Genomic DNA, 12,401 nt, shown 5'->3' with positions numbered 1-12,401 from the left:
TGCTGCTTCCTTTGCATCAGAGCTGATGATTGTGCAGCCACAAGGCACGGCCAGCCAGCTGACTGATCCGGGAAAAAATGGTTTCTGATCTTTCACAGAGTGAATCGTCTGCTGGTTCGGCTGAGCTGAGTCACCCCATGGGTGCACAATCATTAGACAAAAGGAAAGCAGCAGGAACCAACAGCTTGGTAGCAGTAGGCTGAATTCTTCTTTTAATTGTGATGTTGAGCTCTATCGTGGCCAAGGTCTAATATACATTAGCGTACCCACTGACACATGACATCTTTTTTGCTCTCTTTTGTTCTTTGAACTTCAGCAGAAATTGTTATTTCTTCAGTAGCTATGATTTTTAGTCTCACAAGCTAGATCATTCATTCACACACTGAGTGGTATGAGAGAATTAGGTGTCTATAAAGGATTTTACCAGTTTGAGGCTTAATGTCCTCTGAAATTAGAAGGATGTCCTCATTCATGCTCTGAACAAAAGTAAGAACTTCAGAAATTGGTGAAGAGTTCATTTTTTTTTTTTCAGCAAGGATTGTTTGTTCTAAATATCATTGCTAATCTTCAAACTAGCTTTGGTATTATCAGTTCTCTGTGTACCCAAAATTCCATGAGCTTGAAAGCCACAAAGTTCCTCCAAATAAGTATTGAAGAATGAAAAATATTTCTGAAAAAATAGCTGGAATGTCAAACTACATTTCTTAGCTTGCTATTTGTGGGCTTTAAGAAATTAATGTTTAATCATTTTTCAAGACCTCTTAAAAAATTTCTATCACTGCTGGATGGAGTGAAGGAAATGTTAATGTTTTATGAAGGAAATATCTAGGGCTTGAGAAATGTCATTATTGATGAGTGGTTGTTAAAATCATGTGCAAGGCTGTGTTTGTCTACACCACAAATGATGCAGTTGATTGCTTTGGACTAGATGTGCATCTTTTCTCCCTCAAGTCCTCACGTCTCTAGACAGCTGTTCATGCCTTTTGTCTGATAACATTTCTTGCTGGCCCAAGCATATTTTGACTCTTGTGCTGCTAGATTTGTTGGAGGTGGTAGTAGAGAGAGAGAAGAGGTGAAGATTCAAAGATATCCTCTGTTACTGCAGTGTTACCGGCACAGTACACATACAGAGTCCAGTTCTTTAGCTCGGATAAAGTTGTGCTCATCTGTGTTTTACCAGCATCTTCATTCCCATGTGTTGCCATCTTTGCCTTTATAATACAGGCTTTGCAGGGTAGTGGCTTGTGATCATGGTAGAATGGACAGTTTACACCTCCAAATCACTGGTTCTAATCCAGAACAAATTTGGTTACTTTTTGACAGCTTTTGCCCCTCTGCCCATCCCTGCTCCCAAATACTGTGAAAGTGAAGGAAGCTGATGACAGATTCATTTTGCAGAAGTCAAATGCATGTGGAATGTGTGTGTTAAGATAAAACTCCATAATCTAAGGTGGCCTCTTTTTAGTGGTCTGCATAGTTTGGTTTCTTAAGGCGGTTCCTGAAGAAGTCCTCAAAACTGTACCTCTTCCAGGATACAGTCTTTGTGATGTTTGCCTCACTGCTGACTCTACTGTATATTCTTTATGGACAGTGTCATCATGTTAGCTAATTCTGCCAACAGTTGTGTGCCTAAGTTAAGCTGACTGACAGGAACTGAAATAATTTTTTCAATACAACTTTATAGGTCTTCCTTTTGGTGACTCTGATATCTAAAGATATCTCTCACTCTGATTGTTTTAACTTCTCAAGCTAATGTGGTGCCTCTGCTCCCACCTGCTGAAAACTTCACTTCTCCTGGGTTATTCTTTTAATTTGTGATGTCCTGGGGGGTATAGTTGCTTTTGGGCATGTCATGGTATTCTCTTCAAGTCTGCTCGCTCATTTCAAAGATTTGTCCACTTAAAACCACTTTGCCCCAAGATTTGTCTCTTAGCTGGATGATCTCAGCTGGCATAATCATTTAACAGAAGGCTGCACTTAAGTTTAAAATAAAAAAATGCCCTGTCTACTCAAAATAGCCCAGCTGCACACACATGCTGTTGCTGTTAGGTGCTGGAGGTTGCTTAGCAATTCTTAAATCAGTAGGAAATTGCTATTGCCCTGGCAACTTGGTCCTATAATGGAAACAAGGGAGAGCTGTTTAGAGAGGTGTCCTTTCTTGATTTGGGAATTGTATGTGTTCTGGGTTTTTTTCCCGGTGCTTCTTTGATTTTTACTTATTTAAAAATTTCTTTTATGTTTTAATTTGAAATATGTTTACTGTATGTTTTACTCTGGTTATTGAGTTTTCATGTAAGGGAAGGTGACAGTGTTCCTTGGTTTGTTTAAATACTGACTGTCAAGATCTTAATTATGAATATTGCCAAAATCATGCAGAGCCATAGCATGCTCTCAGGAACCAGGAATTTTTAAATTATGTTCATATAAAACACAAAACCACTGTTACAACACTACAAGCATGAACCATGACACCTGGGGGGAAATGGATCTGAGAGATCAAGAGAAACAGTGGACATTACTTGTAAAAATATAAGTAATCTTTATCCATTTCTAACTTCTGAAGGCATTTAAATACTTCAATTTCAGACAGACAAGACAGCATCAATTTTGCACAAGGTATAGGATTAAGAACTGCAGCCATTAAGAATTTTCAGAAAAGTATTCCCTTTATCAAGCCTGCAAACTACAAAGACTAAACTGCTCTGATGCTTGTTTTACACGATAGCTGTTTAAGTGCATCCTCTTGCTATTGCAACACCATATCACAGTAAACACACAGGAAACCTGATTATCTTAGTCATTGGTAAAAACAGTATTCCACTTTGCATTTACCATGTGACAAAATTACTCATAGAAATTCCTCTTAAAGTTGCTCATCCAGAATCACTGAAGGATAGCTCAAAGCCTGGAAGGTGAGAGGGAAACGAAATGGACAGACATGTACAGTATGGAAATCTGTCTGCCCAACAGTAAGCTAGTGAAAAGTAAACTGGGAGGGGGAGAAAGGTTTAGGATTAGTTTCCTGTCATTTTAGCTCCATTAATCATCCCATCATGAGGGCAGACAAGCACCAATGTTGGCACAGGGAAGCAACAAAGGCATGCATCCAAGACCGCCCCTTTTGGCAAGAGCTGGCTTAGATCAACTTAGCTGTATCATACAACCACATCCTCTGGTTAGACACTAAACTGGCACTGCCAACAAAAGGAGCAGTGCAGCCTGCTCATTCCTCACCTCCTGTCAGCCAGCACAGGCTGAACCAGATCAAGAAACTGATCTGTGTTCAGTTTGACCTGATCATACACACACACACACACACTACTAGTTTTAATCTGCATCTGTTGCTGATGTGGCTTGCCAGCCAGCCATGCAAAAACTTGGTTATCATGAGGGAGAATAAGGCACAAGGAAGTAAAAAAGAAATCAGGATGGCTACTTTTGGTAACAGTCATCTTATTAAATAGTTTAATCTATCCAACATTTATGTTGGATATGGACACATGCACTATGGTACACAGCTGTGTGTGTAGCTGGCAATGGCCTGGGGAACTGATTTTATTGAATACCCAGGAAAAAATGTCTGGTTTTCAGCTAAATAAGATTCCCCAGTCGAAGAAGGGACAGTGTAGGGACAGAAATGAGCAGCTGGACAGTGGAGGACTTAAAGGTTGCTTAAGCTGATGTTGCTGCTGTAGAACATCTGTGGTATCACAGCCACTCTTGTCCCAGAAGCAGCTGGCCTGAAAGTAGAAAAATGCCATGATAGAAAGCTTTTGCCTGGTTAGGCAACAGATACGAATCCTTGAGGGTACTTACCCTGAAACCCTTATTAAGGATAAGAAATACTTGGTCTTAGTACTATCCATCAGCTTCTGGATGACTCACTTAAAGATCATGGCATGGCACATTTCTCTATGGGAAAGTTTCTAGTCTGGTTGGAAATGACAGGAAAACAAACACTGTAAAATTTTAATTAGGTTCTAGATATTAATGTGTGTAACTATCTGATTGATCATTCTACAATGACAGTTATAGAGTGGTATAACTGTCTGGGAAGTCTAGAAACAGACTTATGTTGGTTGCAGGAAAGGATTCCATGTCTTTCACAGGACTTCCAAACATTGTAGCATGAATGATTATAAATCCTCAAAGCATCTTTCAAATCCCTCTCTGCCCTCATCAGACTTTTAATTGAAAACATTTAAATCAAACTCGTCCAATGATAGCTTTTATTGTAATCTTGAGGACTGGATGCCTTTTTTCTTTTTTTTCATGTGGGGATGTGTTCCATACTAAGACTTGGCACTGATCTGAAAAAGAGTTCTCTTTCCCTTAGGAAGAGGTTGGATGTTTGGATGTACTAATGGTATAATCTGGTTCTGTCCTTGTGAAGTGCCAGCACAAGTGCTGGTGGTACTGCACATCAAACAGGGACCTGATATAGCAGGAGTGTGAACCAAAAGACTGGCTTTTACACCTGGGTCGGTTTTCTAATTGGTTTAATGTGTGTCATTGCAGAGTCTTGTTCTGGTCTGAAGTGGGAGGTGATACGGAGTAAGGAGAAGACAGGCTTACCAAAGGCAATAGTTTAATGGTTAACCCCAGTTTGGTTTTATTTGAGCTGCAGCCCTTCTTGGACAGAATTGTTGTCCAGATTGTTTGAGATGCACAGAGTCAGACTGATTTTTTTTTTTTTTTTTTTAAATTTTGTGGCGGTGTTCCACTGTACCGTGCTGGTTCAACTGTGCCATGTATGGAGGAATTGATCCAGATGAAAGATTGCATTTCAGCTGGATCAGCTTTCTGATACAGTTCACAGTATGGCTCTACAAGCAGCACTTCTGGCACAATTCAGGACATAGTGGCAGAGCAAGAATGAGTGTCAAGTCAAGTTTTGCTTAAGCTGTGTTCCTTTGATGTGGGACAAGCACTGACTGACATGCCAGCTAGGATTAAGATACCTTCCATCTGTGTCTTTTTCTGCGTGAGTTAGGAAATGTGCAGGTTCAGGTACAATTGTAGATAGTCCAGCTACTGTGATGAAGTTTCATTGGACAATTTACTGGAGGAGCTCTGGTTTGTAATCCCAGTACTAATTAACATGGTTTGGTATGGTGTTGCTCAAGGTCACATAGCAAACTGGTGTGTGAGCATGGGTCTCTTGCTCCTTGTTGTGCTGTAGCTGGCTCTGCTGGACTGCTTTTACTGTGGCTTGGTACCCTGCTTTTTCATAAATGATGGAGTTTCAGTAGTCTGGCTAATGTCAATATACTGATTAGGGAAATAGATTCTGTTTTACAACACTGTTGTTAAAGTGGTGTTTGAAATGTGATTTTCCTAGTTCATCATGCAGGTTACAAATTCCTCTTGAAAAGAAAATCCAATATGTTTGAAGTTCCTGAAGACATTTTCTGTTTACCTAGTTGAAGCAGATCTTACATATTTGAGACATGTCAAGGTTTTTTTTCACCTTTTGAGAAGAGGAAGGAAATCTTTTTTTTTCTAGAGTAGATTGAGGAGGGAAGGTTGAGAATTCTGCCATTCTGTATCCTTGTGGAGTGAGTGTTAGATATGTCTGTCACCTGTTTGTGATTTCAGGCCTGGCTGCACTTGTGCTTCTGCATGATCTGACCACCATGTGGAACTAGGCAAAGTGTAATGTCTCCAGTACGTCTCCTTCCATAAAGCAGATTGGCTTTGGCTCCTCTAATGTGGTGACAGCAGCCCTTACCAGCCAGCCTCCTAACTGGGCAATTACTCTTCCTTTTAGCCCCGTTCCACAAGTCTCCCATCCTACAGGGACAGGGCCTGAGGCCAACTATATTGGTTGTGTTTTAACTCTTTCCAGCCTTTGCAAAGGTTGTTGTGGTGTACCAAACTCTGTTCTTTTAAGTCTGTGGTTTAAGGGTGTGTGTTTTGAGGTCTTCTCTATCCATTGTTAAGAGAAGGGCATGATACCAATTTTTTCTCTTTTCAGATTACCGCTACAATTTGCTGTCAAATGGATATGATTCTATGTTTGCTTTGGACAGCAAAAATATCAGGGAAGGGGTAGGCACTTTCTAGCCAAATTTTAACTGAAGTAAAAGCAAATACTTCATATGGCAGTAAGGTTTGGCTCAGTCTCATTTGTTTTAACAAGCACCAGCTTCGGTTGGTGGTTTTTGTTGTTTTCTGCTTTTTTTCTCCACCCTTCTTTTCTTTGCTTCTGTTCAGATCATGACATAGGGTTCTGGGAATGAATATATGACAACATGAATGAAATAATGTTTGCATTACCAGTAAATTCTTATTGTTGTCTTAAATATACACTGAACACATTTTTGAAACAAATTTTTGTACTACTTATAACTTTATTCTGGATATTACAGAACAAATGTTGCTAATCAACTGAAATACGCAAATGGGGGAAGTGACTATTTGAGCTCCTTTGTCAGCTATGGATGTGTTGATGTTGTCACACTTATCCAGGTTAATTATGAGTGTTAAGTGGGGAATACTTAATAAAAAACTATATTGTTAAAATAGTTGTTTCAAGTTTGTTTTTTGATTGAATTCTGGAGGATTATCCTAATGGTTTTTATTTAGGTTGTTTTACCCACATCTTTTTGAAGTTTGAGGTTAGCCTCTGCAAATACCTTTTGCTTGCTAAATTACAACAATGCAGCAGAGTCTTCCAAGATTAGACTGGTTGAAACAGCAGCATGCTAAGAAGCAGGAGACTTCCATCCTCATTAATCAAAACCAAATATGATTGCCCTTGTATAATGTCCGTTACTGTTTAAATGTTGACACAGTAACCATTTCACTGGAGACTTACAGCTGGTTTGTTTCTGTTTAAACTACTGAACAGAAAAGAATTTTAATTTGAACATAGTAGTGGCTTTTGAATACTTATTTAAAGAATTATGGAAATATAATAAAACTTTTAAAAATCACTTATTTCATTAAAGCCCTTTATGTATTGCACATTTTGGTTACTGTAGCTGAGGTTTGAGGCAGAAAAGCTTTTTTGTTTATGTGGAATATTTTTCTTTTATTGATTTTCACTGACTGTAAATGGGGAGGAGAGAATGGAACAAGAGAATTAGTTTTTGAAATGCAGTTGATTTTTATCTGAAAATCCTCATTTGTCATACTCAGCTGTCTTTCCAAGTTTATTATGAAGGATTACTTTACCTGACTGGATTTCAGGTAGACTGTTGTTAAAACACTGTTGCTGATATAAAAGGACAGTAGTCAAGAGTTCAGCAAGGTTCCAAATAGGCTGACTTCACTGCACTGACTCAGTCTGTCTTCTCAAGACTGGGTTCCTAAAACACCAAAAATGGAGAATGTTCTCATACTTTCTAAGAAAATTATAATGATCTGTAGCTTCATCAGTAGTTTCTGTGGTGATGCTGTTGGAGGTCTATACAAGTTTTTAAACTGCTGAGTTGAGCAAGGTTCAGTGATTCGTTGGATTTCAATTGATAATGATCACACGAACTCAACGTGTTTCTCTATAGCATGGAAGACACCACGTCGAACTGGGCGTATGGCTAAGACTGTCATGTGAGATTTACGGTCTATATTTTTCTGCTTTGTCTTGCAGGTTGCCATCACGAAAGCCAAAGTGGATTTCTCCGGCGTGGTGTGCCTGCCCCCTTCCGTCATTGCTGGAAATGGGCTGGACGGAGGAGGGGCTGGCGAAAATGAAGATGAGCCGGTGCTGGTGTCGCTGTCAGCGGCCCCCAGCCCGCAGAGCGAAGCTGTTGCCAATGAGCTGCAGGAGCTCTCCTTGCAGCCCGAGCTGACCCTCAACCTCCATCATGGCCGGAACCCCAACCTCCCTCCACTCAGTGAAAGGAAGAATGGTAAGGGGTGCAGTGTGCTCATGTCTCATGTAGTGTGTCCTCACCAAGTGGTGGTGTCACGGTACACGTTCTGATGACAGATCTGCGTTTTATTGCTTCTTACTATGTTTTTCTGGTAGGAAAAACTAATGATTTAGAGTTGACAAAACCTATTTACACTGTTTGATTGGAAGAATTGATGTTAGTGGCTGTGGAAGTTCCACAGAGTTCCAGTGATAAATGCTTTATATTATTATGTTAGGTGAATACCAGAAACAGCTTCCCTGTACTTTGTGGTGACTGAGTTGTGCAATGCTGAGACAGTCAGTGAAGGGAAGTGATAGCTCACCTTCAGTCTGTAGCCATCTGTAGATTCTTCTTTGCCACCTTGGTCTACACTTACCAAGAATGAGTAACCTTCTCACTGCAAATGTCTGATAGGTTCTTTCAGACTTCCTGGAAGGAGAAGCAAGACCTAGAGTTAAAAATTAAATGTCCCAGTAGGCCTTCTGATCCTAGAGTGAGAATGGCCTGTGTATGTTTCAAGTTGCAGGTACCTTATGGGCAACTATATAGTGGCAAAATACAGGGTCACTCAGTGACCAGAATTCCTGGCTTTTAAAGACTGTTAACTGCCTGAAGCTCAGGATCACCAGGCTGCCATGAAAGCCTTTGCATGTTCAGACTCATCCTCTGAGAGAGTGATGAAACCATTTGATACGTGGTGGCTTCTGTTTGTGAATTCCTTTTGGTGATCTCCCTTCACCCCATCTTCTGGGGTATATGTTGGTAACTCTTGGCAATATGAGGGTCTTGCTACAGTCTGAATTCATGCTATCACCTGCAAGGTACTGTGGATTTGAGCATAGTCGAGTCCTGTGCACCTTACAGTGTTGGACATTATGGAGTTGCATGGCACAGCATATTAGAAATGCTGGGGAGCTTCAGAGTGGCTTTATAGCCAAAACAATGCTTATGGTAAAGTGATTTAGAATATGTGCACTGAGGACAGTAATTTGGATTGAAGGGGTACCTCACTTAACATGGCTGGATCTTTATCTCCAGAAAATGACCATGCCTTTCTCTGAATAGTGTATCAGTATTTTGCAATTTGGAAGAATTGATTAACTTAAATTGATTAAGTGTTGGGTTTTTAAGAGGTTAAAAAGAGTTTCCTCATTCATATACATTATACCATCATTATGTGATCACAGTTATGTTTACAAAAAATGGAGAAGATAGAAATGGCAATAACAGAACAAAAAACTTCTAATCTTTAATGTTTGCAGTCTTCTAAGATAAAATACAACAGATGGAGATAAAGGTGGTGATGGTGAATAGAAGAAAATTGGAATTTTAGTCAGCAAGGTAGACTGTGATCTCAGTACATCTCAGCTAATGGTAGACTTGGGCATTTTATAGTTACGAAGGCAAGGAAGGATTTCAAATGGAATTTAATTGAGATAGCATTGAAAGTGATAGTGAGCTGGAACATGGGAAAAGCATATGAGCCTTTGTTTCCAGCACCTGACAGCTGGCCACCTGAAGGTGACATTTTGATTTTTACATCTTAAAAAATGAAACTTTGAATGGTATTGTTATGCTCAGAAGAAAGGATATTCTGGTACGGGAGCAAAAGTCTTCACTGGATTCAGTTGTTGGGATAAGTTTAAAAATTGGTATTTCGGGAATCTTTTACAGAAGTAGATAGTTTTCCTCTATCAGAATAATGTTATTTTTATGGACTCAGCTTTGAAGCTGTGTCATTTTGGGCTGCAAATCTGCTTGACTGGAACAGGTAAAATAGAGTTGTGCTTTAAAAGTATTTGAAAAGGAGCACCTCTGCCCAAAGCATTTGCCAAAGAAAACTAGGATATTCCCGGAAATGACTCATTAGGTGGGTCTTTTCAGAGCTGATTCTTTATCAGGGCTTAGCACAATAGTGGGAATTTTACTGCCGGAGGGGCAGCTTTTCAGGCGAGGCATAAAGTCCAAAGTCCCTGAGCTAGATTATCTGAATATTCCTTATCTTTGGAGGTACACAGGAGATACACAATGCTCTTTTCTCCTAGGCTGCAGTATTTTGTTGTGTGCTGTTTGTGTGTACATTCATTAAAGTACTATGAGAGTTAAAAGTTCCGTTGAAATATGGTTATTTGCAAACTGTCACAGCATAAAAGAACACTTGGTTTAGTGAGCTGTTAAGAAATTTAGCTGATGCATTTTGAATGAATAAATGTCTTCCTTCAAATGGGAACTTCTTCGTTATCTTGGGGTGGAGGTTGCACCGCTGTTGAAAGCTGTTGAGCTTGTTAAAACTCCTTTTTAAAATATGGTATATCTTTGTTGTTGTTGTGTCCTTGGCTTTAAGCATGTTAAAAAACGTTCAGAGATGATCTGCCAGTTGAGATGGCAATCTGCTTAAATATTTGAGCAATCCAAAGTGGTTGTAGAATATATCTTGTGCAGTCAAACTGCTTCTGTGACAACTTGCCAAATTCAAGGTATGAGGAAGATGCAAGCTGAGTGGCAGTGGGAGGGGAGGAGGTGGTAAGAAAGAGACTTGCTGGAAGCTGCCTATCTGTGTCAAAGGGTCTCCTGTTTGCAGTTCTAGACAGGCACTGCTGACTCACAGCTGAACTAACTACTTAGCTAAGAGTTTCTAACAGATTAACTCTTTCTGTAGCTTTTGGTAAACAGACTTGGCTTATCTGTAGGTATCTGTAGAAAAGCATTGCATGGGTTTGTACAGTATCTGTTGTGACTGACTGTGGTTCTGGAACATAAACTATTAGCTGAGTTAAAATAGCAGTTTCTTTGGCTTGTGAAGCATCATGGAATTATGTATCCCATGGGAAAGCTGGGAGTGCAGTCCTGTATACGCATGCTGCCATGTGCCCTAGGACTGCAGATGGCTTTTAAAACTTTTTTTCCTTCTCTTAGAACTGAAGAGCAGCCAGACAGTTTCTGGGGCTTTTTAAATTGCTTTTGGTTTGTTTCAGATCCAGACTTCTCTTCATATTCTCCCTTATCACAGCTATGCATTCTCCTTGTAGGCGTGAGTACCTGGAAGGATAGGTACAGCTGGACACGAGTGTAAAGACCTTGAACAACCTGACTGAACAGCTGCTGCTAAGTTACACAGTTAAAATGCAATAGAAGATATTAAGGGTATAGAAATCCAGTATGAAGCATTTGAACACAGGTAGCTAGGAAACAATTTTTTGTCACTTCAGTGGAAGGACACCTTATGTGATAAGGTGTTAGTAAATTATTTTGACAAAATTATTAGGTTCTATTCAAACATCAAGCTTAATGGGACATTTAAGGTGTAGTTATTTAATTTGTGTTTCAAAGTGAGTTTTCTAGTCCAGATTTACATTCCTTCTCTTTTTCTACCCATGTTCATCAAGGCCTGTGACCAACTCATTTGTTGCCACACAAGCCAGAAAAAGACCATACTGAGTCATCTGAAGCTCTTCAGTATATCTTGATTTTTCTCAAGTCACCTGTACTAAGATGCCAAGATAACTTTTCCCAGCCCTTAGGGCAGGATTAGAACAAGTCCCTGAGGAGTGCATTTACCAAAAAAAAGAGAAAACCCCCAGCTGATGAGTATACAAATCCTAGGTAGTTTGATAATTTCTTAAAAAAAAAAAAAAAAAAAAAGTCCTTCTCCTTCACCTTCATTTCAAATTATGGTAATTGCTCCACTAGCTTATTGACTCTCTCTGTTGACCTGTTCCCCCCCGATGAGTTCATAGTTATCTTTGACCAGGGGTCATGAAAAACATTGTCTAAGAACCCACGGGCAGTCCTGGTTTCTTCTCACTGCAGGCTTGTTGAAGATGAGGTAACATTCTTTCCAGTGAACTGTTGCATTTTATGATTACCGGTTTGGACGGAACTTGCACCAGCTTGCCAGTGTTTGGGGTTTACTTGATCTGGGATAGTTGCCTTCTACAAAGGCAACCATATGTGTTGGGGGAAGAGTCTAGCTGGAATGTGTGGAATTTCAGTATGACTCAACTCACATAAAAGGCATGTGCTTTAGGTATGGGAAGGTACTCGTGTTAGTGCTGTACAAAGCATAGGATAAATAGTTGCTACTTAAGCTGTTGATTATACTCAGAAATTGCAGAGCTGAACTTTTAAAATGGTTCTAAAGAGCTAATTTAATGCCTGTGTTCTTATGCCCATTTACGACTAAAATACACGAGTATTAGGGGACCTTATTTTGTTTTAAATAATTGTGTAGGTGATTTGCTCCTATAATTCTTTTATTAGGCTATACATTTCTACCTTCCTCCTCTGCTATCCCTTTCCCATTTTGAATTGTCATTACACTGAATACAGTTAGATTCAAATACTTCAAATACAACTTATTGTAGGGGTTTGGAAATTTTATTATTGTCTTCTTGTTACTCTGACTTTAAAAACATTAATAACGTTTTCTTAAAATCATACCATAAACTGTCCTTTTAAGAAGTGAATTATGTGACTCATGAACTCATTTGAGAAGCTAGGCATGTTTACTTATAAACAAGGATGGTATTTTATTTCTGA

The 12,401-nt window shown here is 39.5% G+C and overlaps 1 protein-coding gene across 1 annotated transcript in view; it reads left to right on the top strand.

The window, feature by feature from the left end:
* MRTFA (myocardin related transcription factor A) overlaps nucleotides 1-12,401 on the top strand; it is a 107,146-nt gene that overhangs the window by 21,761 nt on the left and 72,984 nt on the right. The window contains exon 6 of the mRNA XM_042051147.1: nucleotides 7,595-7,856. Within this exon, the coding sequence (XP_041907081.1) occupies nucleotides 7,595-7,856 (262 nt within the window). The remainder of the gene's footprint in view (nucleotides 1-7,594; nucleotides 7,857-12,401) is intronic.

This window comes from Corvus kubaryi, unplaced genomic scaffold (assembly GCF_017639235.1).
Source record: "Corvus kubaryi isolate FWS band 111438036 unplaced genomic scaffold, C.kubaryi_AGA036_p1.0 74, whole genome shotgun sequence".
Taxonomy (NCBI): domain Eukaryota; kingdom Metazoa; phylum Chordata; class Aves; order Passeriformes; family Corvidae; genus Corvus; species Corvus kubaryi.
The sequence above is the reverse complement of the archived record's forward strand: the minus strand, read 5'-3'. Positions and strand labels throughout refer to the sequence as shown.